Genomic DNA, 26,621 nt, shown 5'->3' with positions numbered 1-26,621 from the left:
TATAGGAAGATGGTCAGGGTTGCGGTCAAAGGAGAAACTATTTTTGTTTCTCCTTTGACCGCAACCCTGACCATCTTCTTATATATAATTAAAAATGATTTGTATCCATGATTTGTGTTGTGTATTTAGAATCCATTAAAATGATGAAACTTGCCTTTTTAATTTAATTAACCTCGTATTATATACCATAATTCATTATTTAATTTAGTTTCAAATAATCAGAATGGCTTGTACTATGTAGAACAGGATATTCTTGGACTAAACCAATTAATTTTTCAACATTCTTGGTCCTTGCTCACCAACAAAAACAGTACTTCTGTACTTCTTGTACCACGGGCATAAGAAAGAATGATGGGAATCCATGTATATTTGCTATTTTAATTAGTATTCAAACTGTGAATGTATAATGAAAGTATGAATTTTATTGATTTTCAGTTTATAAGATATTACTTTTTAGGTCCCATCATATCTTGGAATTTTGTGGACTGGAACATTCAACCTAAGTCCAGACGTGGAAGAAAAAATAGTTACCATGACAACGGAGCAGGACACCGAGGGAGGTAACAAACAATTAGGTCTCAGTTTAAAAGTGGAGAGGGGGGAGACTTGTGATGTGATGTTACATGCACCTTATTGGATTATTAATAAGACTGGACTTCCATTACAGATAAGGGTAACTGATTATTTATTATTTTTTCTCTTTTAAACATAGATTTTTTTCATTTGCTTTTAATTTAATATCTTTATTTATTGAACTATATACTTCAACAAGGACAGGATGAGCTACTCTTACCAACTTACAGCCTTAGTGAGAAAGTTAAGATATGCTCTGTGGGTTTACCACTAAATTAGTCAACTGCCAATAGTTTTAATGAAATTTATATTGCTTGCGACCCTAAAGGCACGGCCACATTCTTGTTAAGGCTGGCACATCATTTGCAGAAACCTTCAGATATTATCTTAATAATACCAAAAACAATTGGATTTTGGTTTTATTAAATTTGCTAATTTTTATCATAAATATTTTTTAAAATATTTCAAGTATGAGGTAATTTATGAAAATTTTAACTTTAGTTTCTTTTATAATTGTTTTAGGCATCATTGACAGATGTGGTTTATGAAGCACAAGGAGAAGAACCTCTTCTCTTTTGTTATAGAAAACAGAGGAAACAATGTATTCGCCTTCGAGCTTATCATTCTTCATGGTCTTCTGCCTTTTCTTTGGATGCTTTCTCTTCATCAGGTCTTGTGATTTGCAAGTATGTGTCAGTCTTGAAGAATATTAAAATTGCAATTTTTTCTCCTGTTTGTTGTATTTTAAATTATTTGTTATTTCTGGCACTGTTTCAAATGCTGATGGTCATCTAAGCCCTTAAAAGAAAAAGTTAGAGGAAAAAAAAGAAAAAGTGGCAGTCTAGGGACTGGCCAACAGAAGTGAAACTTCTGGAAATGAAATAATGTATTAATAATAATATTTATTTTATAAAAATACAACATTTTTATTTTTTTATTTAGTTTTATAATTATTAAATAATGTTTTATTTAATTATACTTTTCATTCGTGAAATTATAGTTTTCATTGTCATTTTTTATTACGTGTGATATGATTGGCTTATGATAGCTCAAATAAGAAATTAATTATTTGATCGAATGTTTTCAATATTCTTGCAAATACTGGTTCAATCAATCCATTTTTGGCAATATTTTTTCCACTTTTTTAACATCAAGATACACTTTTATATATTTTATAAGTTTTTATTTTTTTTAACATTTCAAGTTGTTTTAGGGACCGGGAAAGGAAACGTAGATATCGAATACTCCTTAAAGTTGAGTTATCAGAAGTGTGCCCCCATTTAACAAAAATTGTAACATTGCTACCAAACTTCATAGTTTCTAATGAATGTAAAAGACCTCTAAGATTTATGGAGGAAAATGAAAAAGCAGATTTGTGGATAGATTTGTCTCCCACCCAGGTACCAAAATATTCTATTTATTTTGTTTTTCAAGTTAGAATATTGAAATAAAGTTGAATGAAATAAACTGTTTTGCATATAATTTAAAATATCAATTTCTTGCAGACATTAGCTTTCTGGCCAGATACAGAGAAAATGAATATGTTTGTGAAGTTCCGTGACAGTAAAGTTGTTTCACAACATTTTCCTATCACCAGTAATCACGATACAGTTCTGCGAATGGATAAAGGAGTAAGGAAAACTTTGTTATTCTAATTATTTGTAGTAGTTGAGTAAAAGAGCTGAAAAACAATTTTTCAAAAATTCACATTGAGGGGGTGTATACTAGGTCTGTAAATATTAAACCTGAATTTCCCCATCAATGGTACAAGCTGTTAATATTGTTACTGTCAAACCGTGTCATTGGGACCATTTTCTTGTTGAGATATCACATAAAGATTTCCAATTCACAATAACATAAGTTTCATACAACATAACTTTTAATAGCAATGAATGTGTTAAATTCTGTGCCTGAAATTGATTGCACTACCATGGAAGGTCACTGAGCCAGGTAGTCAAGAAAAACCAGGATCTTCCTCTTAGCAGAGTCAGATTCCCCCCTTCTGATGGAAGAGGAGAACTATTACTTCTTTAGGGAGTTCTATGGGTGAAAAAAGATGGTGGGCCCAACACACTTCATTTTGGGATGGGCTTGACCGCCTGGCATCGACGAGCCACCAGAAGAAGAGGAAGCTGGCACAGACAGGAGGGCTGGACCGGACTGGCGAACAGGAGAAAGTATCTGGACCACGAGGGCTGGATGTAGTGCCGAAAGGATGCAGTGGACAAGGTGCAGCCCCGTCAGTAAGGTGCTCAATCTAAGCACAGGCCTGCACCACAGTTAATGTTTCAAAATTTTTATATTCCCTTCAAAATTAAATAGATCCTCAGCTGATTGTTGCAGTCAGTAACAACGATAACAAATAGTGTTAAGAGAGTATGAATAATAAATAGTGTTAATTTATTAAAATATTTTTAAGGTTATGAAGGTTAAATGACAAATATACAAATTTGATGAAGCTAAGATAGGTGTATAAAACTGAAATTAGTCACCCGGAAGAGGTTATACCATGCAATGAGAGAAAGCGACATTCCAACTAAGCTAATTCAAGCTCACACTGTGTACAATGAAAGATGGAAAAATCGGAGATTAGCTCTCAGTGAGTTCAGGATTAAAGCGAGGACATTCTCTTGCTCCATTACTATTCGACATAGAAGGAAGAAGCATTGGTCTCTAGATAAAGGGGAAAAAAAGGATCCTTACCTTGAGGAAGAAAAAGCCAATCCACCCTCAAAGGAACTTTATAATTGGAAGTTACAGCTTTGAATGTATCATAAGATTTTAATATTTAGGATCAATGATCAACAATTCCTTGGACGGTATAAAAAATAAAATAAAATGGTGGATAATAGCTACAAATTGATCTTATTTCAGTCTGTTTACACTTTTTAGAAGGTTACTCAGTTGTAGCTCAGACTTTATAAAACCCTCATCCAACCCATTTTGACATACACATCGGAAACCTGGACAGTGAGTAAAGCTTCAGATGAATGTATTGACAGGCTCAGAGGAAGACCATTATTGATAATTTTTATAAATATCTAAGCCTAAATTTATGTGTTTAATCAACAATTCATTATGAATAATGGTTGGTAGATAAATATTACTAATTATTTATAAGGGTAATTATTTATTTATTTTTTTATTTCATTGGTTAACTAAACTTGTGTATTATTTTCATCATTATGCCTAAATATCATATACATATTTATTATAACTATTGCTATAAAAAAAAAACTTTATTTCATCTCCAATCTTACCGGGATCAGTCAATATTGTAATGCTTAATTTATTCCAAATGATATATATTTGTAAAATTAAATTTATTAAATATTTTATCCATTTTCCTAAAATATGCATAAACTGACATAAAGTAATTGCATGTTATGTTTATTTTTAGGGAGGTCTTGTTGTATCTGTGATTGGTGGTGGTGACAAACCGTTTAGCATCATATTCAGGTCCTATTCTCCAGGTGATGCTCCAGTTCGTGTGGAAAATCTCTGCGAGGACCTTTTCTTAAAAATACACCAACAACACCTGGGACAGGTGAGCTAAAAAAAATTAGTATATAGGGTGAATGTTTTTTAAAAGTTAAATAAATGAAAAAAAAAGAAGAAAAACAAAGATCTAATGAAATGGCTGTAATGGTATATTACATGAATATTATATGAAAACTATTCATGAAAATATAATATAATGATATGTAATTATAAAGATACTTTTTATTTTCCATCCTTTTTTTTATCTCCCAGAATCAAGTTACCGCAATCAAAGAATGCTAACTGCCTCATTCCCTTCCCACTTATCTAATATTGATAAAAAAAATATCAATATTTTTATAACCTTGATCTTCTTATTTCATCTTTTTTTTCAGTTTGAAACCATTGGAAGACAAAGGTTTTTTTTTAATGTTTCTAATAATAAAATTTGGGTCATTTAGAGAAAATTCAGTTACCTTGTAGTTCTAAGTTAATTCCTAATTGATAACAAAGCACATATTATAGTGTCTGAAGTTGTTTTGGCAGTTGTGTTCATACTGCTGGGTTCCAAACAATCTAGTGAATGATCTGGTAGTTGTATCCAAATTCTAATTTTGCTTATACCATTGGAAAGTGTCTTAAATGGTATTGTATTCTCAATATTGTCTATTGGTGGATATTTGAATAATCTTCTTTATATATGTTTTTGTCATGTGTACCCTCTGAAACCACAAGTATTTTGATACAACCAGTGGAGAACTCAGGGAATATCTATGTTCCATCTGTTTGAATGATGAAATGTATCTCAAAGTATTACTTTTATCTAACCTTTTATAGAACAAAAGTTTCTGTTCTTTGTTCTGTTTTATGTTCGAGTTCTTACCTCTACTACCCCCTTATGCCTCCAACATCCGATCTTGCTTAGATAGATTTTAGTTGGCAGCACATTTTTCTAATTTTACCTAATTCCATCTGGTAAACAGTAATGAGGATAGATGTAAACAATATTAGGAACCTTAAGGAAATTTAATTTTTTTTTTTTTAATTCACTATACCAAATTAAATAGTTCTCAATTCACTCACTCTGATTTTTTTTTTTTCTGTAGTCAAATTTTAATATTTTAATCCGATATCCCACATTTAAATTTTTCCCAACATTCCTCACTTAGATATGTATTAATGTACACTTGAATGTGTATTATATTTGTAACACTTATTTGTTTTTATTTTATCTAGAATTTCTAAAACATGAAAATTTCCCAACCTGTAATCTAAATCATTAAATAAATTAAACAACATTATTTTATTATTTCATGGGACAGGTTGCTTTATTAAGTCCTTATCAATCACTCCTGTATACTTGGGATGATCCCTGTAAGGAAAGGACTCTTCTCTGGAATGTATATAATAAAAAATCTAAAGACTTCATGTCTGAAATTTGGAAGGATGGTTATGGTCAAGAAAGAGTCAGTTTTCACATGGTCCGGAAACAGGGTTCTGCTCCAACTTCTAGCCAGCCTCCAACTGTGACTGCAAAGCTTTCTGCCAGCCTTAAGAGGTAAAAAATTAAATAATCTCCCATTGGTCCTATTAACCTGCTTACTTACAATGACCATTGCCATGTCAATTAATTTTTTATTTTTATAAAATAAGAAGCTTGGGGGAAGGAAAGATTTTGATCAATAAAGAGAACATAAATTATAAGAAACATTAACATTTTGTGTTTTCTCCCCTGACCACATCCCTGACTAACTTCTCCTTATATTTAATCTACAGTCTACATACACATTATTTTTATTTTTATGATTTTTTCAATGTTTTTCATGCTGTTTGATGATGGCTCCATTAGTAAACTCCATCCGAAAATTACTTGTAATGAATTTGTTTTATTGATTACCTTTACTTACCCATTCACGAAATGATTTTTTTATATTTAAAGAATAGCTCTCTCGATCTCTAAAAACTATTACAACACAATGATTTGATTCACTTCTGTCTAAATAATTTTATTTTATATAATTTTAATTATGGGGAATTTTTCTTATGACCTCTTATATTTTTTTAAAACTTTAGGATTTTTGGAAACCTTTACATATAATAAAGTGTAGTTACTATTCTATAACTAAACAGTGATGTCAAAAATTACATTTAGTCCATTTGAGACAGCACATATTTTTGGAGACCATACCCTGAAATTTTTTTTAACCTTTTTACTGGCCATTTTCGATAAAAAAACAAAAATATATTTGCAATAGAAATCAGTAACTTTGTATCTCCCTTTGTATAAATAAGATGATTGCAACTCATGTGTGCAGGTAGCTCCTCTGAATGTTTTTATTACAAGAGACAGAATGCATGGCAGGTGTGCAATATAAAATAAAATAAAAGCACTCATCAATCATTAGTGAACAAAAATTATTCCAAAAATAGTCAGATAACATGAAATCCTTATTTTATGTTAAGTAATGAAAAAAAGAATATAATTATAGATAAAATGAAAAATAAAAGAATATAATCATGAATTTTTAAGAAGCAGTGCAAGATAATGAATTTTCCTGATAGGATGACCATTACTTTTGTCGTACAGAATGATAACCCTTCAAATAATTGCAAAACATTGAAACCAACCTCAAATTTTATTTTTACATTCTTCTAGGATAATTTTTGTTTTAAAGGCCGCTTCTAATAATTGCACATATGATGTGCAGTCAATCTTTTTGGCTCGGAAATGCATTGCACACATGGTATGCAATTGGTCTCAAATGGATTAAGAGGTTATCTAATTTATAATTTCATTTTTTGCCATTAATATTATGTTTTATGTGTTTGTTATATTGCTAATGCAATAAGTAGCAATTATGATCTGGAATTCTGTTAAATAAATTAATTTCCTCTAAGTTGCTTTGTATTAAATGAAATATATATTTTTTTGTTCAAATTATTTCTTTTATTTTAATAGACTTTCCACACCATTACAAAGTGGCCAAAGCAGCAGCAGTGAAGACAGTGAGTCAGATGAACTCCAAAAACCACAGGTACTATTTTTTTAGTCAACTCTCTTTTAGTGGGCAATGATTTCTGTAATCATAATTGTATATAAAACATATGGAACATCATGTTCATTAATTAAGTTAAAAATAACAGAATTACTTGCAGTTTGCAAATAATTGCAATAGAAAAATTTTGGCAATGAGACATTTTTTTTTTTATGATAGTTTTGCCAATCTCTGATGGCTTTTTAAAGATTGCCATTCAGATTTAACAAGAGAGAATGCCAAAATTCATGAAATTTGTATTATTACCTCAACTACCTAACTAAGGATTGTAACTTCACTCTGCAGGGTACTATGTTTGTAGGAAGGGGTATGTAAGTTTGGACTGGGTGCCAGCTGCCAGGCCTTACAGTATGAGAGAAGGTATTGGAAGGAGGAGATATCCACATAAGGCTGAGAAATCAAAGACATTATACATTTCCAAAAATATAGTGCTAGAATATACTGATCCACTATACAGATTGTTATCCTCTGTCTCTGGGCTAATAAACATCATTGAGAGACGCTACATTTCAGTGGATCAGCAGATTCTGTTGTAATATTTACTAATTCAAATAATACATTTATGAATATTAAAACATCTTATATAGTTGTTACAATTGTGAAATTAAGTAATATACAAGGAATAGTGCAAATATTAATATACAGCATTTGCCTGATGACAGTAGTAGTTCCCGTGTTAGCTGGTATGTTGCATCTACAGGGCCAAAGTTGTTTTGGCAGCTGTAGTACTTACAGTATTGGCCAACAGGTAGCAGTATCGCTACAAAATAAATAAATTAGAAAAAAAAAGTTTTTCAAGATCTCACTTAAGTCAGATATTTTTCTAAATGACATTAGGTTCCTTTTGTGATTCCAAAAGTTATTTAAATTCAAATTTAGTGTAGTGTGCTCATCACATAACTTTCACTTACCACTCTACTTTGAGTAAAGATTAATTTCATGTATACAGCCAGTGTAAAAAGGATCTAAACTCCCATAATAGTGTACTATAAGCTCCATTTCATATAATAATTTGAACTTCTTTTTTTTTAACAAACATCATGGATGAATAAACTGAATCTAATATTAAGTCCTAAGCTAAATTTGGTATTTGAAACCTGTTATGAACAATATTTGGTTTTAATTATTTAAATAATTGAAAAAAAAAAAGTGCTGGAACACTCTATTATTTTTGGTTTTGTCAGATATAATAACGGTTTATTAAGTTTATCAGCACAGAATTAAAATGGATAAGCACAGGGATAATAAAGGGAATCATACTAATGATATTGGCTAGTTTTATTATGTCTACATACTATCTATTTTCACTCTTTGAAGTACAATGCATTTTGAAACAAAGTAGCAGATGATAATGATGAGTTCTACAGATCATCCTGGGGTGACCTGTGACATGACTTTTGTGCTTATTCTAAAAAAAGCTGCCCAGTGGTCAGGAATAAAAACTGCAGACTGCATCATATGAAATATATGATCAGCCTCCATTTTTAAACTAATTGGCAGACCATAATGTCCTATCAAATTTCCAATCACAAATTTTTTATAACTTTGACACTCCCAAATGACACAACTGTGTGGAGAAGAAACTTTATAATGAAAATAATTGAAAAATTGGATGGGCGCAGTCATGTAACTAATATTATTTCGATTTTACAATTTTTTTTTTCAAGGAAAAACAAATAGAAACATCAGTTTCTAAGATAGAGTAACACTACTGTCAACAGAATAAAATGATGAAAACAATCAACCAATAGAAAGTATTTTGAAGTTATGTGTCATGGACAGCAAACTTACTCGTAGTTTTGGAATAGTACATATAGGTAAGTGATGGAGAAAATTGTCATTTCTGGTCCTTATTATTGAGGATCACTTTTATTAAACTATAGCAACAGGTAGTTAAGATTACATAAACCAATTTTTTTTTAATATATGAAATAAAAATATATACTTGATATATATAATATAGAGTGAAATCCGAATATCTGACATATTTTTCCATTATAGAAAAATATCTGCTGAAAAGGGGTATGCAAGTGCTTATTAAAAAGTTAATACATATAGGCATTTATCAGTTTCAAAAAGATTAGATTAATTGGAATGAATGAAGTTTATTGTAAATAATTTTTTATTTTTTCAAATAAATAAGTTGTTTTGATTAAGTTACTTTTAACCATGTCTTTGTGTGTATATATAGGTAAAACAAGTATTCATAAGTTACAAACAAAATTAATTATCAGATATTTAATTCCAAGTAAATTTTACTTTAATATTATAAGTTTTTTTCTAATTAATTTGTATTTCAATTAAATATTAATGATGTTATTTTAATAAATCTGGATAAAGTATGTATTGTGATGCATAATTTAACATTTTATTTATTGAAACAATAACATTTTTTGCATTCTTTACAATTACAGTTATCAAAGAAGACAAGAAAAGACAAAGTAGTAGTATATTGGGTATCATATTTGGAAGGACCTCAAAGAGTGTTAATGTTCACTCAAGATGAGCGAATAGCCTATAAAGCAAGATTAAGGATCGATTCTGAAAAGAGCAATGTTGAATGCTTCCTGTCTCTGAAGGGGATTGGTCTATCCCTGGTGGGTGAGGCACATTTTTTCATACCTTTACTTAAATATATGCTTCTGGAAGTATATACTCATGTTGTCGTTTTTATTTATTTATTACTGTTTACTTTTAGCATTTCCTATTATGAAATGTATTTCTTCTTTATAATATTTTTTTTCTAATCTTGTTCAAAAGGGGTATTTCTTGTTATACTATATTTTATTTTATTAGTCCAGGAAATCATTAATTAACATCCTTCAAGATTAACATTTATGTTTTTCTTCTACCTACATTTCAGGCCCATTTTCAAGTTGCTTACATTTACATATAATTTATGTATCATCTAATAATTCTTTTTATTATTTAATCTTTGTTGGAAATCATAACTTACTGCTACCTAATTGACTATCAATCTCTTAACATATGAAGATTTCACATTATTGTAATTGTAAGTATACCTCATTTGTTTGAGAGTAGGCTAAAACATATTTTATAATTTTAAATTGTTAAACAATTTACCTGCATTTCAATCAGGTATCATTTCAATCTTCTTAACTATGTCATCTTTCTTAAAATGTTTCTTGTATTAAAGAGTTAATATAACTTCTTTTTTTTTATGTTGTCCCTACAGATAGTTCCAGTTTATTATTAACACTTCTGTCTTTCTTTAAACATCAAATATTATTTATTTAAATGTATAATTGTTGTGGAATTTAGGAAGGGTTTTATAAATAAAGACAACCAGAGTGTGTTCACTACTAATGGATGCCACGACAGTCTGTTCTAGAACAAAGCAGCATGCCTGTTGCTTTGTTCTCAGCAGTATCATAGTGTCCTCATCTATCATTTTAGTTACTAACCAAAACTTATTTTCAATAACAATAATGAAATCAATTTCATTATTTTAGTACTGTAATCCATCTCTTTTCCTTCCTCATCTAAGTTAATTTTTCAATTCTTAGTTTAATTTTCCTCCCTTTTTACAAGATCTTGATAAAACTGATTATAGATTATATTATTATATTCCTCATTTTCATGGTTTTAAAGGCCAGTGAAATCACAAACCAATTACAAGAAGTTGCATATTTCTCTGCAAGAGATTCTGCTCCTATTTGGGAAGTGAATGTAGCCCATAAATGGAAGCCATTGACACTTGAGTTAGCTGCTTGGGTTGAAGATAGATGGAGGCAGGATGCCAAAAAGGCACAAATGAAAGAATTTGTTCATGTAAGTCATTTTTTGTAATACAGCGATTAAACAAAGCAAACATGGGTGTAGATTTATGTTTATAAATTTTTCTTTTATAGTAATCCTATATCTGTCAAAGTTTAAAGAGCATATTGATTATTATGTGATATATCTAAAATCTTGTTTGCTAATCGGCTCTATTTGTTCTGGTTCATTTTACTTAAATGTTATAAAGTATAGAGAACAAATCAATTAACTTTAATTTTTTCCTGCCATTTTTTTTTATCTTATTTCCTACCATATTTTACAGGTTGATTTTGAAAAGATGCAGATGACAAAGCCTTTTTATGGTGAACTCAGAAGAAGATATAATCCTGCCTTATGGCTTCAATATAGGAAATCACAAAATTACTCTCATATACATGCCAAACTTCATAAATTCCAGGTGAAAATCATTTACTATTACTATTTTCATTAAATGTATCCTTCTCAGTTTTATATTTCATCATTATTTATGTGTTTCTTAACATCTGTTTCCTATATAGATTGAGAACCAAATGAATAATGCTGTGTTTCCCATTGTGTTGTATCCGAAACCTTTGTCATCTCAGGTTGTAAGGAAGGTTGGAGTAAAGCCTTGTTTTGAAATTGTTGTCCTTAAGAGAAATGAGTCAACCCAAAACCAACTTGTGATTAAGTAAGTTCATCAGTTAACACAGTTTTTTTGAAATAGTACTTTTGACCTATAATTTTAGTGTAATAGAAATCTGGAATTCTGAGTCTTCATAACATAGAAACTAAGGCGCTAATATTAATTATACATTTAATATTCAAATCACTGATGAATAGAAGTATTTTAAGTGTCTGGTATTAACAAAAAAATATTCAAAAGGTAGGTTAAGCTTAGCCAAAAGAAATCATTATAGAAAATTGGTTTCAATATTTATGATTATTTAATTTTATAAATATGATATGTGTTTTATTATTTCAATGATTTATGTAGTAATAGAAAATACTGTGGTGGAATACTAATTTAGATTGTCAAAAAGTTAGTCAATTTTTATGTTCACTTATGTTGTCCATTGAAGTAACATTAGCTCTCAGTGATTTTCTTTTAAAACCCAAGTGAGTCATAAAAAAAAATATTGGCTATAAAATTATCATAAATAGAGGCCGATAAATAATTCCGAACTATACTGTCTTGATCAGGTGAATGTAATTGATTTCAAAGCATTGTGTTTACTAAAATGAGTTTTCAAAGTTATTTTATTGATTAGTGAGCTCATTAGCTAACATTGAGAGAAATGTGAATTTTTTTTTTTTTTAAGAGAAACAAAATAGTGTAGGATAAAATCAATTTCCACTTTTTGACAAAATTTTTTAAACAGTTGCTGTAATGGATTGTTTGCAATCTTTTTAATAGTATTCTTTATTTTGAAGAAAACCTACAACATCTCACTGAAAAACAAGCATAATTATTAGGCTTAGTATCAAATATAATATAAGAGTGAGAACTTGTTGCCATGTTACCAGCAATGTTGAAAATGGGAGATTCTTTTTTTTTGTTTGTGAATTACTCAATTGGGTTGTCTCTTTTCTACAAAATAATAGAAATATTTTGTTTGGTGTTGATTTATTTGTATAAATTGTTTTCTAGATATATGAAGGTGTTAATTCAAGAATTTTCCATCCAACTTGAAAAAAATTTTGTTCTTCTTTTGTATGATTTATGCTCTTCATGGCTTCCTGAAACCAAACCATCTGTTAGAATCCGAAGAGACATTGGCATTCTTTATCAACCTTTAACAACTTGGGTTAGTTTTAATTTTCATTACTTTCGATCACTTTAAAATGTAAATTCACTTACATTTTGTATATATGTATATTTTTTAAGTCATCGCCATGCAGTGAGTCAAGAATGACTGTTGAATATATGCACCTATCACCCATCAGCTTGCAATTCAGTTTTGTGTTTAGCGGAACAAATATGCATGCAAGCATTTATGATAGATCATACTATGGTGATCTGATGCACTACCTTTTAGACATGTTGACTCCAGCTCATCCAGAAATAAAAGGAATAAATATAAGGTATTAAAACAATTTAGTACAGTCACTGTTCATCTAATCTGCTAAAATTCATTGCTCAATGTAACTATAACATTTTTAATTTTATAGGACTTCATATTTTGAATGGAAAGGATTAGTTATCAATCGTGAAAATTATATTTCTGAAATAATTTCACATTACACCTCCCAGCTTATTCCACAAATACATGTGCTCATACTTGGATTGGACATACTCGGGAATCCTTATTCAGTTGTTACAGATTTTACACATGGTCTAGGGGACATGTACTATGATCCAGCCCTGGTAAGTTTTATTCTTCACAGGTTATACAATATAATCTGTTACATCTTAAGCTTCTTTTATTATTAAATTTCTTATTATCTCTTCACAACTTGTTATTTTATGAAAGATTTCTCTACTTATATAATTCATTAAATTATAAAAACAGCTACTCTTTTTTTTTTCTTATTATACTTTTTATGTTACAGACAAATAAAATTTACTATTCACTATAACTTTTTTTGTTCATTTGAATGTACTAAATATGAAATATTAAATGGCTCTAAGGAGACTTTCACCTAGTTTCATCAAAGTCATAAGAGCCATTTTGATTTCAATCAAAAAACAAGATTTTCTAGTATACTGCCGCAATAGCAATTCCATACAATATAATAAAATTGATACATCCATTTATGGGTTAACTCAAACAGTATGATTTCGAAAAATGCTTTTTTTGGAATTAGGTAACTCTGATATGCATAGATCTATTGAAAATTCCACATCAAAAATTTGACCTAGTTACAATACTTTCTTTTCTTATTATTGGTAAGGGAATTAAAAAATAATATTAATACTAAAAAAAAAACTATTTATCTATTCCTGTTTATGCTATTTATTTTTATAATGTAAAATAAGAATCAAGGGATCTATTCTGTATTTCTTACACACTTTTCCATTTTAAAAATTAGTAATATTGTTCTTTCATAACCTTTTGTTAATTTAATTTAAACTGAATACTTTTTTTCAATCTACATTAGTTATAGAGCCATTGGAGTTGATTGATGTTAAATATATTTAGGACCTTTGTCAAACAAAACTAAACAAATTTCTCTTTCATTTTTTATCATAGAACCAAATCGAAAATGCTGAAGAATTCAGTGAAGGACTATCATTGGGTGCGCAAATGCTGATGGGTCATCTTTGTGCTGGAGGCAGCGGAAATTCTTCCCTAATAACAACAGCATTACCAGATGGTGTAACACCGCCAAATTTTGATGATGACTACAAAAAAGTAAATTCAAAACTATAGTAATGATATGATAATGATTTCTTTAATATTTTAATTTAACTTTCGATATAATGACTTCTGAGTCATTATTTCAGAGTTAAATGGTACCTGATTATCATTTTATTTTAAAGAACATTTTATTTGAATACATTGTTTTCCTGCTGTATTCTATTCTAAGAATTAGTTTGTGTTATATTAAGAAACTAGTAAAATATTAATTAATATCTATAAAATATTGTATATTAATGGTATTCTATAATATTAATAGAATTTGTAATCTTTCTTTTCCTTTAATGTTTTGGGGATAGCTTTGGCATGGGGTGATTTAAAGAGCTGGTCTGAGTGTAGAAATGTTACGGGCTTTTTCACTAAGGTCCGCTTACCTGGTCCATTTCCAACCTTTGCAACTTCATATGGGTGAACTTTTAAAACATTTGAGTAGGGTGAACATTTTCTATAAAATTTTAAATTCATTAATTTTGTTGTTTTATTACTAATAAAAACATTAAAATCTTCTTTATTTAATCTGTTGTTAACAACTTGATAATGACTAACATTATTTAATCACAAAACAAATATGTACAAAATTAAAAATGTATTTTTATAAATGTGACAAAATACTTATAATAAGTTATATATGTTTTAATCAATTATATCAACATTTTAAAAGACAAGTATTGGAAGATAATTCAATAAGCTTTAATTGCAGAAACCTATAAGTTTGATTTTTATCAATTTTATGGACAAGTATGCCCATTAAATACCTAGATCCCTTGTATTTTGTTAGTTCTCGGACCTAGCATTCCACAAGCATTGTTTGCAAGTACATTACCGAGTACTTGTAGTACATTTGGCTAGTCAGCTTACTAAGTTAAGTAAGATCCATGAGAGAGTTTATGTTCTAGAGACGTATTGGTCTTCTCTTCTGCTTCTCTATATTGTGTATTAAACAACCTTGGAACACATTATTTTTTTTATAAAATATAATTTTGTTTACATTATTCTCTTTTTCTTTTCCACAGAGAAGGAGATTGTGCCTTCAACAAATGTGTGATTTACCTGATTTATTAATACAGAATAATAGAACTTTTGAGGTTGGAATTACTCTGGGAATGTCTGGACTGATTATTAAGCATTTGACAGGTAAAAAGTAAAATTATTCTATGAAACAGTAAAAATAATGATAAAGAACATATTCATCTAGGACTATACAGTCAATGTAAATATGATGTTGTTGACGTTGCTTGAAGATACTTTGCATGAGAGTAACATCTAATGTAGTTGACAAAAGCGGCTTTAGAGGAAACTGTTTTAGTTGTATTTAATTGTTCTCTAAACAATTAAATACATTTGCATGAATCACTCTCATAAAAAATGAGTATTATAAAAAACTTGGGACAATGTATGTTGCATGCTTTGTCTCCAGTCTTTTTATATTGAGAATGAAAATAAGGAGATTAAAATGCTTTATTATTTATTACCTTTCATTCTGCTTCATGTTCTATTGATGTAAATCTGTCTCTAATGTAATGTAATTTGCTTTCCAATTTATACTGCATACTTCAAATCCAGACTATCATTAAGATAATAATAAATACTTTATTATAGCAGATTATTTTTCCATGATCATTATATAATGTTCACTTGTCATATATGGCTATAATTGAATTTTTTAATTTGTTTGGTAGCTCTAAATTATTAATAAGTCTCATATTGACTGTTAAGAAGTATGATTTTTTTCACCATTAAAGTGGGACCAAATATGTTTAACTCATGGGAAGTAAATGTCTTCTCTTTTGTTACCATTAAATTATATTTTTCTATTCAATGTATAAGTTAGGTACATCAAGTATCTTTTTATATTTATATCTTTCCCTAGTAAACATGATAATTATGGTTGAGTATTTTTTTACATATAAATTATCAAGGCTCATTTTTTTTATCATTTTGAAAATTTATAATTTTTCATTTAGCCCTAACAAAGCCCTGTAAAGTGGTTGACATTAAACAGTTTTCTTTTTCTGTTTTGATACCTTTATTGACCTCCACCCGGACTATCTTCCTAAAATTTTATCTATTTTGTTTTGAGTTTTAACAAAAGTTGAATTATTTCAATACCTATGTAAATATAATACTAATATAAAAAATACTTATATAAGTATAATACTCACTGACCAGATAGAAGGATTTTCAGGACCTTTTTATCCAATTCCTCCTAAAGTTTATTGAGTATTTAAGGTAATAAATTCTTGAAATTGACCTTTAATCATAACAAGTAGGCACATACATAAATAAAAATGTGTCTAAATTTTGATCTATCAAACAATTCACTGTTTTTTGATTTTTGTTATTGACTGTGTGAATTAAAATGAACTAGTTACTAAAATAGTTTTTCCCCTAGTTGAGCTATTAACAGTCTGAGACATTGAATCGAGCCCTTTATTTGATTTTAATTAAATATTATCTCCTTCTATTGTCATTTATCCTAATTAGTATATTAACTTGATATTTGTGCTTACTATTCATAGTCAAAAATTTGGATTTAAACTTACATAAGTGCATGAGATATAAACTATGAATCCCTCTAATTAAATTTTTATTCAGTAAATTTTGAGCTTAAACTAACCTATTAACTTTTTTTTTTTTTTGTACAAGAAATAGAGTTCGTAACTTTATCCGTAATATACCATTGGCAAAACATATCAGAATTCATGTAATTATTTTTAAAACTTAGTTGTTGATTATTGTATTTATTAAACTTTTATATATTATGTTCATGCTTTTCGTATTTCATTGTTTAATTTTTTTTCCTGTTTGTTTCCTAAGTTTGGATTCATTGTTGTTATTTAGTTATCAGACAAAAATGTATTTATAATTTTTAAATTACTGATATTATTAATCTTGAATTTGATTTTGGGAATCAGTCTAGGTATTAGGTTTATACCTCATAAGGAAAGGAAACTTTGTCAACCCTGTTTCCTGATACATATATAGATAAAACTGAATTCCTTAACTCGAGTAAAAAAAAACTTGAATAAATATAACTCAAAATAACCCTCAAAATGACGATTGAAAATGAGGGTTGGGGTACTCTTTAATTTGATGTTTCCGCAGATCTTATTTCTTAGTAAGAGAAATCTTAATTTTTGTATTGGCAGGTTACTGTTTATGTCTCTTCACTTAACAGTACATTGACAACTGTTGTTTGCCTTGTGAGTTTGTGGGTTTCTTACCTTTTTAAACTATGCAAGTTAATTTGTTTACAATTTTTTATCCTTATACCAACCTCACAGAACATATCTATAATTTGAAATTAATTTTCAGTGAACTTGATTACCCATAAAATTCAATAACTCAAAGTAAAATGGAGAGAGTTTTAACTGGAGTTCGTTTTAATACATTATGAGATATGTAACCCTATTTGAAATAGATTAAATTTAATGATAAGTTTAATATTATTTTTATTTAAAAAAAAAAATTTAATTGCATTCTAACAGTGTTTATTAAAAGTGCTTATCATACTCTTTATTATCATTTAATTTATCATACTCAGATTAAGAAAAATCTGTTAATTGATTAGATGTTTTATTATGAAAGTACTGTTTATCCAAACATTTTTCTCACAATTAATTATGATCTAATGCCTGTAATTATATTTCACATGGCATTTACATATCATCTACCTTTTATACAGACTGTGTAAAACCTCATTATTAATATGTCTCTCATATCACAAGCAGTAACGAAAATATAAATTTAAGAGGAGATGGTATGGGTTGGGGTGAAGAAAAACATTAATAAATAGTTTCAGTTATTAATTAATGGCCAACTTACCAACCCATATGGCAGTTCATCAGGACTGTTGAGATAGGTAGAGGTATACAGTTAGATGACAGACATTTCACATCATATGAGCCCTGATGAAGAAATATGGTGTGGGTTGAAACACTGATTATTTATTTATATAATAATATTAAATATTTGTTAGTTTTTATTTCTAACATATTTAAATTTTATAACAGAATATTATTAATTTGTATTTTAGTTATTTACCCTTTAAAAAGAACTAGCTATTACCATTGATAATTAAATAAATTTATTGTATGCTAATCATTTCCATACTTTATTTCCATTTGTAAATGAAGGCATTTGATTTTTTTACTAGATACTCACATTTTTCATGTTTTCACTTTTTAAATTTATTTAAGAGTCAAATAACACAAAAATAAGAAATTTTCTTTGTAAATTGGTCTTTCCAAAAATGAAATGGTTTTTAAAACTTCTGGATTCTTTTTTCTTAGTAGCCATTTTATAATTCTGTATATGGTTGTACCTGGTCCTGAAATAAATCATGTCGATTATGATCATTGAAACATGGTTAATTTCTTCTAATGATTTGGTTTGTATACAATAATGATTCTATCCTACTAAAAGATGGTAATAATAAAAAAAATGAATACAATTATTGTTTTAACCATATAATAGTCTGGCTTTGGAGTAAATTGAAGACACCAACTGAACGATGTGTAATAATTGATATGTATTAATGTTAGTTTTGATGTAGTTGTGAATGGTGTATCTGACTTTGTTTTTTTTGGCCATCGCCTCTTCTCTAAATGTGACAGGACAGCACACCTTCGGACCCACAACATCAGGTTTGCATGATTTACACATTAATCACTATGACTTTTGTATGCATTATTATTATTTTTTATTTACTTTCTATAAAAAACAATACTAAAAAGTATAGGTAAACAACTTAAGGAAAACCCTTGTAATGTACTAGTTTAAGTTTTGCCCACAAGATTCTCCCTTAACTTGTTTGCCTATTTCAAAGTTATATTAGTTGAATTATTGACACATGTTAAGGATTTAGGTTCCTAAGCCTATTCACTTGTTCAAATAATTTTTTAATTAGTTTTCCTAATTTTTAGTAACAAGCTGCCTTAAAATTACTAAATGTTTAGATTTGAAAATTTTATTTCTAATGATTTCTTCTCACTAGCTGTTAAATTGTCACAAATTAGTTAGGTTTAGTTTTTGCAAAAATATTAATTCCAAATTTCAAACTGCTAAATTTAAATGATAGTTTTTTATTTTTAAAAAAAGGTGTCATTGAGAAATATTAATTTTTAAAGCAGAAGGAACTTTTGTATAATTTCATTTTACAAAGTGATTTGTTAAAATCCGTTTAAAATTAACTGGATACAAGTCCATCTTCAAAATTACCAAGGTAACATTCAATATAAAGAATTTCTTTAGTTTTTAATTCTTATCTTGAGTACTTTGTATTAAATTAGCAATAATTTAAAAATAATATTTATTAATATTAGTCCAGTAAAACATGTAAGACTGTGGATGAGTAGTTATTATGAGAATAATTTAATATGAAAAATTTTATGCTTGAAACGAAATATGTATGTAAAGTATTCAATAATTAGTAATCTAAAATTAAACCGATTAAAATTTTTGCAGAGAGAAAGTAAAAATGATTAATCTGCTTTAAAATCAAAATTGATTGGAGAGATATAATGTCCAATTCTAATTTTGGATGTTATGTAACTTGTTTATGATTTTTTTTCTTTGCTAACTAGTAGTAAATTGGTAATCTTAAAACCAAATTAAATAATCAGCAAGTAGTGTGGGTATTTTTTAAGAGAAAAAGGCCAGCCTTTATATGTGATAAGTAATCAGATTTTAGTTATTAAACTTTTCATTTAATTGAGAGAGAAGGGGAATGATTCAAAGAAAAGTAAAAAATTGTATAAAAAAATTATTTCCTTGTTCCACCAATGTCTACTATTTATGGATTTATTTTTTAATATGTCTTCCTTTACGAATCTGTAAAATCTATTTTGAGTTATTAACATTTTTCTACTATAATTTATTCTCAGTTATTTTGCTTTGTTGCAGGTATTCAACAACATGATGGCTTGGAAGCCTTTTTCCGAAGTGTCGGCAAAGGACTAATGGGCCTCTTGACAAAACCATCTGGTGGTGTTGTTGACTGTATTGCTATGGCAACAGATGGCATTAAGAGGTATTGCATTGTTATTAACTTATCTTTCTTCTGACAGCAGTGAGTGCTGGTGAGAGATTCCTAAACCCCCAGTTTTTACATCAATTCTGAGTACCACGTTGATTATAACTGCTATCTATTTTGAGTTTGTTGAAATAGAGTAAAAGAGAAGAGTAGCAACCTAGTGACACAAATGTATTCTTTGTGCATTTAATTTTGTGGCACAATGTACATTCTTTGTTAAAACTTTCCTCTTCTTTAAATCAGATTGTAATATGTTTTTCAAAAAATAATTTTTGAAAATTTAGTAATTAAATTTAATTGAACTTATCTATTTTATTAGAAAATTATTTGAAGTGTGGTGGGACCAAGTCAGAGTTCGATTGATGAGAGACAAAATACATTTCTATTCCAGAATTTTTTATAATAATCAATTATTCAGGAAAAAAAATATGATTAACCATCCGAATACATTTGTATTCACGATTTTTTTTACTGAATAATCAGTTATTCGTACATAAAAATATTTATACATAAATTGATAATGGTGAAGAAATTTGACCAAACATTAATGAGAATTTTGTTAATTTAGTCTTAAAATTCTCATTTATCATAATTCTTTTTTAGTTTTTTTATATTTGTATACCTTTTTCTCTGCATTCAAAACTTTCTCTTACTATGATTTTAATGAAATCTTAAATTATATCATCATTCATATATCTTTTTTTAAAAGATATTGTGATAAAATAAAAATATTATAAACTATACTGACTGAATTTTTCAAGAAAAAAACGCAACAAAATTACTTTCTGGGGTATTTTTAAAAAAATAACATTCCATGTAAAGCTGGTAAAGAAAAACCTGTTTTTTACAATATTTATGAATGATTTGATGTTTATCAATGATCCTGAGAATCATTCAACGTTCAAAACCTAATTTTAAGTAACCATGTCAACTATTTATTGACTCTATGCTAAAAGACATCATTTAAAATCCTGACTAACATTTTAAACTTTTTCTCAACAGTAAGTTGTTGGGTCTTTCTGGTGTGATGGATTCCTTTGGGTCCGTTCAGTCGTAAAATGTATGTATCAAATACATTTTATACATGGTCGAGAAACAGTTTACACTAATCCCTCAAAGCATTAAGAGGTCTTTCAAAATAAAGCTCTTTTCCAGGACCTCCCTTGCTAGTTCCCTTATAGGCTGATCAATATTGAATAATTTATTTCTTATAAAAATACCAAGTACTTTTTTTTTTCATTTTTTCATTTCCCAACTTTTGTGTAGTAAATATACAAAAACTGTTAACTTGTTAGTGTTGTCCTTTAACTTTTTTTTATCATAGGGCTGCTGAAACTGGAGAAGAATTTGTCCTAAGGACTAGACAGCCCAGATATTTAAACCCATATTTGGTGAGCAAAAAATCTCTTTATTAACAACATTATTATTTTTTTTACTTTTTTTACCACCTAGGGATGAAGATTGTTCTAATTGGGTCATTTCTTTTTTAATATTAATAAGCAAACATCTCTTTTTAGGTCATTAATCCTATAAATAAAAATATTATACTTATTTTTTTTAATAAATTAAGATATTTTATTGGTCTATTACCTAAAATTATTATTAAGTGGTGATACATCCCAATCATTTGAGACTTGACCTGTTCCAGCATAGATCACCAGTTTTCTCTATAAATTGTTGCTTCCTTCTGATTTCTGAGATATTAATTTTGAATTATCACTAATAATTAATACTCCTACTATTTCCCGACTAATTCATCCCCTCCATTGATTATTTTAGGGAGTGAAGCCATTTTCTGTATTCGAGGCGGGTGGCAAGCAGCTTTTGATGGTTATGAATAAAGGTCATTATGCTGATTCAGATATTTATTGGACACATGCACCTTTACAGCCTGATGGAAAGTCTTATCTACTCATCACCCTCCAGTAAGTTGTTAACATTTGGCATGAGATACATAATTAGAATATGTTAAATAATTTAAATTATATCAAAACATATAGTTATTTATATTATGTATCTTACTTACCAGTACATGTTAGGCATGGTTTTAACGTCAGTGCAACTGTTTTTTAGGATCAAACTTGTTTTACAACCTTAGTTTTAACAAGTTTTTATATCTCCTGAAGTATTACCATTGTCACGTTGAAGTATACCATTACCATTGGCATCTTTATTTTTTTATTTTTTTAACTTTTTTCACACGGCAATGTGCTGATATTAAGTCTCTTTTTTGATGGGTGGGGATAGAAATGTTAACAGAAGAAAAAACTCTTCATGGACTATACCATATAAATGATACCATAATTTCTTCTGCAAAAATGAACAAGTAAGTTTTCAGAAGGGCCATGTTAGTTGGTTTTGGTTTTTGATTTATAAGAAGTTCATATTTATTTTTCATTATGAGACTGATTACATGCTTGTTGTTTTACTATGATTTGAAAGCATAAAAAAAATTTATAATCTTTTATGAATTAAATTAGTTAATAAATCAATCAATAAAATTATTATTATTGCTCATAATATTTTAGAAATAATAAAATTTTGTTTGACTATTTAGCATACGAAACAACAACAATATCAGCAATCAGACAAATTATTGCTCATGAGTAATTGCAAAGTCTAATCGGTAAAGATTAAAAAAATATTTGAATCACTTACAGTGATTGGAAAGAAATATTAAAAATAAATGCATTTTTTATCCATAAATAGGTGCACCCTTGAATTATCATTTTATTGTTGATTATTTTTTTTGCTCTTTTATAAAGGACCAGATGAAACAAATTTTGAAACTACTTTTTTCCCCATATGAAAGAAAATTTACGTATTTTACAAATCCAAACTACTGTTTGTTCTCTTTTTACTATAATATGTTACTGCCTTTTTAATTATTACTTAATTTGAATATTTTTTAATTTAAATTATTTCTTGCAGACATGTATTTTTTGTGGAAAAATGCCGTCTTTGGGGAACATGGGAGATGGAATGGGGAGTGAGGGTAGATGATATAATGTCTGTTCCCAATATAGAAGACAATAAACTAATGCTCAAAGTTCGGCAGGTCAGTCAATACTTATGAACATGTATTGGTCATTATTTTTTATTGTTATTGAATGGATATGTAGAAATATTTAAATATTGTGTATTATATTATAGGATGAAAGCTTTAATTACTTAAACGGCAATGAGAGGGCGGTACAATGCCAAGACCCTGCTCTACTTCAGTGGTTGCAGAAAAAAATTGAAGCCGTTATGATTCTCAACATGGAAGACAAACCTTGCCCTATAGCTGCAGATACATAATAATAATTATTTCTTTTTTATATATAAATTATCATGAGTTGAGTGAATAGTGAGTCGAGTTACCCAAATTTGGTGATCCTACTGCTGTTCAGTAATGTTACCTCGATTATAAATAGTGTTTATTTGGGAGTCTTTCTTGTATATTGTTTATCAATAAATATTTGTAAGATTATAGTTGTCTATCCAAGACACATTATACAGTGAAAGGGGTACAAGAATAAATTTTAATTTTGTATTTATGATATTTTTTTTATATTTATGTATATTATATTTATGTTATGTTTTTGAATTTTCTCTCAATGGTATATTTGAATTTTTTAACTTATTAAAAAATATTTTCTTTTTACATATGTGGGGTTATGATAAGATCATAACTTGAAATGTGACCTAAGGAATTTTGTAAATTTTATATTCATCTGTGATTTCACTGTATAAGTGTCAATTTTTAACTATTTTTATTAGCCAGCTTATTTTATAGGATGAGGAGATTTTTTTATAAACCAGACTGCTGTGACAATTGTTAATTGATATAAATATATTTTTGTAATTATTAGTTACTGTTATTTTCTTCAATGGTCTTGCTTGATTGATCATTGTAGACGCTATTAAGAATGGCTATTTTAGGCTGCGAGCGTATCAAATTTTGAAATTATTTTTTTTAATGAGAGCACAAATTAATTACTTAATTAGTTAATTAAAATAATTTTGTGAACCCCTGTATATTTTCATCTGAAATATATTAATACTTCACCTGTGAATGGTAATAAATTTTGTAATAACTAATTCCATATACTGTGAAGTGATTGCAATAATTTATTGATAAATTGTAAATGTATTATATTTTTAGTACCTACACACACACATATATATATATTGATGTACCATGAAAGGTTTAATAAAGTTATGTTGTATTTTGAAATTTATTCAAAGCTCAGTGATCTTCACCATTTCTTTTCTGCTCTGATTCATTCCAATATTTATGAATCATTCACCTTCATCATTTGTGATTCTGTGTCTTTCCTAGAACTGTCTCCTATTAACCTTTACCTAATATGTCATCTTTCCCTCATTGTCCTAGGTGATTCATTTTTATTCTCGGATTAAGATAAAACTAAATATATATAACATAAAAATAAATACACATAGATAAAACTAGATATATAGATTATTATATAACGATAATAGACCTTCAGATTTGTGTCATTGGAGACTTTCCTTTTAATCAAAAACTTAATTTTAACAATATAGAACATCCTTTCATATATACATACATATATAGATGGTGCTACATCCTGTCACTGAAACTGAGCCTCCTCCAAAAGCTTTTGCCAGTCAATATGATCAGCTGCAGCAGCTCTTCAGTTTCGGACTCCCTGTAGAGCCTGTGTGTCCGATGTCACTGAGTCCTCCTATCTTACATTTGGCATATGTGTGACATGCCCGGCCCATCAAAGTCTTTCTGTCTTGCTAAACTTGACCTAGTCTATATCCTTATAAAGGCCAGCGAGTTCAGCATTTCTCCTTCTCCAAATTCCACCCTCTCTAACAGGACCAAAAATGCTCCTCAAGATTGATCTTTCTAAGATCAGTAGTCTATTTTCATCTTAAAGAACCGGTCCCTGGTCCATCTACTCTGACTCAAATAAATGACTCTCTTAATGCACGCTCCGATCTGGCAGCAACATCAAAGTCATCAGTGCTCTCCAGAAGCTGAACTGTACTATTAAGATGAATTGCTTGGTGTTGGATTCCGGACATACATCCAGCTTTTCCTACAGCAAAGTTAAAAAGAAGACAGGCTTGAGCATCCCCCTGTCTTACAAGAAAATTTTTTCAGCAGAGTTTATTTCCTGTAATCTCATTATGAATGATATGGCTTCATTTGAAGTATTACTTGTCAGCATTTGTCCACTCACATTGAATTCTGATAATATCAATTTGCAATATTTTATTTCTAATTCGTATTCGTATTCATAATTTGTAGAATGTACAAAATTATATTAATTTGGTGAAATAAACTAAAAAATTTTTTTTTAAATTCTCCCAAAATATTAGTTTTTTTAAATGTAGTACACTCTGTATAAGAATACTGCTCTCATAACATATAGGTAATTCAATAGACCAATTAGAAGCAATATAATTTAATTATTTCATTTCAAAGATTAGGTCACTTTAAAATTTAGTTCTGAATCAAATAATTTACGAATAATAAACAATTAATATCAATGTAAATTGAATTTTAGTTTCCAATACTGAAAATTTTATCATCTTTATTCATCCTTTTCTCAATTTAAATGTTCCAAAATATTTGTTGAACTGAGATAATTGATACTGCATATTTTTCCACAGTATTGTTAAAATTATTGACTGACATTGTGGTGTGCTGCTGAAAATTTCATCAAATCTCAACTGATGTTTTAAAAAATAAAATTCACCATAAGTTATTCAACTTATGGTTTATTATTTTAATAACGAACCTTTACAAGTATCCAGGAAAAAAAATAAACTTCCCTCTCAAAATTTATGGCTTTAAGTTTTAAGAAACATTGAATAAAAAAAAATAACTTTCCCTCTCAAAATTATGGCTTTAAGTTTTAAGAAACATTGAATAAAAAAAAAATAACCTTCCCTCTCAAAATGTATGGCTTTAAGACACATTGAATAAGAAAAATAACCCTCCCTCTCAAAATTTATGGCTTTTAGTTTTAAGAAACATTGAATAAAAAAAAAATCCATCCAATATCAGTGGCTTTTCTTCTGTAGTCAGGACATAATTTCCAGATTTAGCACCAGTCATTGGTAACCCCACGATGATAATAGGAACTCCAAATTATCATCCACTAATTTTTTTTAGGCATCATAATTAATAATTTAGAAACAATGTATTATTTTTTGATATTTACTGATATAATAAGTAAATAAAAACCTATAATACTACAATTAAAGTAATTACAATAAATAATTAATACAATTAATAAACCGCAATAATATGCAGCGCTTTTGAAAATTGATTTCCTTTACACTCAAGCCTTAATTACTATAATATATGAAACTTTT

The 26,621-nt window shown here is 28.4% G+C and overlaps 1 protein-coding gene across 10 annotated transcripts in view; it reads left to right on the top strand.

Moving 5' to 3' along the window:
- LOC106678964 (intermembrane lipid transfer protein VPS13A) overlaps nucleotides 1-24,487 on the top strand; it is a 92,820-nt gene extending 68,333 nt beyond the window's left edge. For 7 of the 10 annotated variants that reach the window (XM_067045528.1, XM_067045526.1, XM_014417838.2 and 4 more), the window contains 22 exons: nucleotides 458-673; nucleotides 1,096-1,259; nucleotides 1,787-1,973; nucleotides 2,079-2,204; nucleotides 3,974-4,120; nucleotides 5,376-5,611; nucleotides 7,013-7,088; nucleotides 9,524-9,706; nucleotides 10,722-10,901; nucleotides 11,173-11,307; nucleotides 11,408-11,559; nucleotides 12,520-12,676; nucleotides 12,757-12,953; nucleotides 13,041-13,236; nucleotides 14,063-14,224; nucleotides 15,244-15,364; nucleotides 18,847-18,876; nucleotides 20,135-20,261; nucleotides 21,589-21,655; nucleotides 22,044-22,189; nucleotides 23,196-23,322; nucleotides 23,418-24,487. In XM_067045528.1, the coding sequence (XP_066901629.1) occupies nucleotides 458-673; nucleotides 1,096-1,259; nucleotides 1,787-1,973; nucleotides 2,079-2,204; nucleotides 3,974-4,120; nucleotides 5,376-5,611; nucleotides 7,013-7,088; nucleotides 9,524-9,706; nucleotides 10,722-10,901; nucleotides 11,173-11,307; nucleotides 11,408-11,559; nucleotides 12,520-12,676; nucleotides 12,757-12,953; nucleotides 13,041-13,236; nucleotides 14,063-14,224; nucleotides 15,244-15,364; nucleotides 18,847-18,876; nucleotides 20,135-20,261; nucleotides 21,589-21,655; nucleotides 22,044-22,189; nucleotides 23,196-23,322; nucleotides 23,418-23,564 (3,279 nt within the window). In that variant the 3' untranslated portion in view covers nucleotides 23,565-24,487. Of the gene's footprint in view, nucleotides 1-457; nucleotides 674-1,095; nucleotides 1,260-1,786; nucleotides 1,974-2,078; nucleotides 2,205-3,973; nucleotides 4,121-5,375; nucleotides 5,612-7,012; nucleotides 7,089-9,523; nucleotides 9,711-10,721; nucleotides 10,902-11,172; nucleotides 11,308-11,407; nucleotides 11,560-12,519; nucleotides 12,677-12,756; nucleotides 12,954-13,040; nucleotides 13,237-14,062; nucleotides 14,225-15,243; nucleotides 15,365-18,785; nucleotides 18,877-20,134; nucleotides 20,262-21,588; nucleotides 21,656-22,043; nucleotides 22,190-23,195; nucleotides 23,323-23,417 lie in introns of those variants that run through there. The other 3 variants (XM_067045527.1, XR_010842926.1, XM_067045529.1) reach the window with 3 other exon arrangements.
- Nucleotides 24,488-26,621: the final 2,134 nt, after the last annotated feature.

Source organism: Halyomorpha halys, unplaced genomic scaffold (assembly GCF_000696795.3).
Source record: "Halyomorpha halys isolate HHAL.00 unplaced genomic scaffold, Hhal_1.1 Scaffold170.1, whole genome shotgun sequence".
NCBI classification, from domain to species: Eukaryota; Metazoa; Arthropoda; class Insecta; order Hemiptera; family Pentatomidae; genus Halyomorpha; species Halyomorpha halys.
Note: the sequence above shows the minus strand (reverse complement) of the source record. Positions and strands in the feature narration are given on the sequence as shown.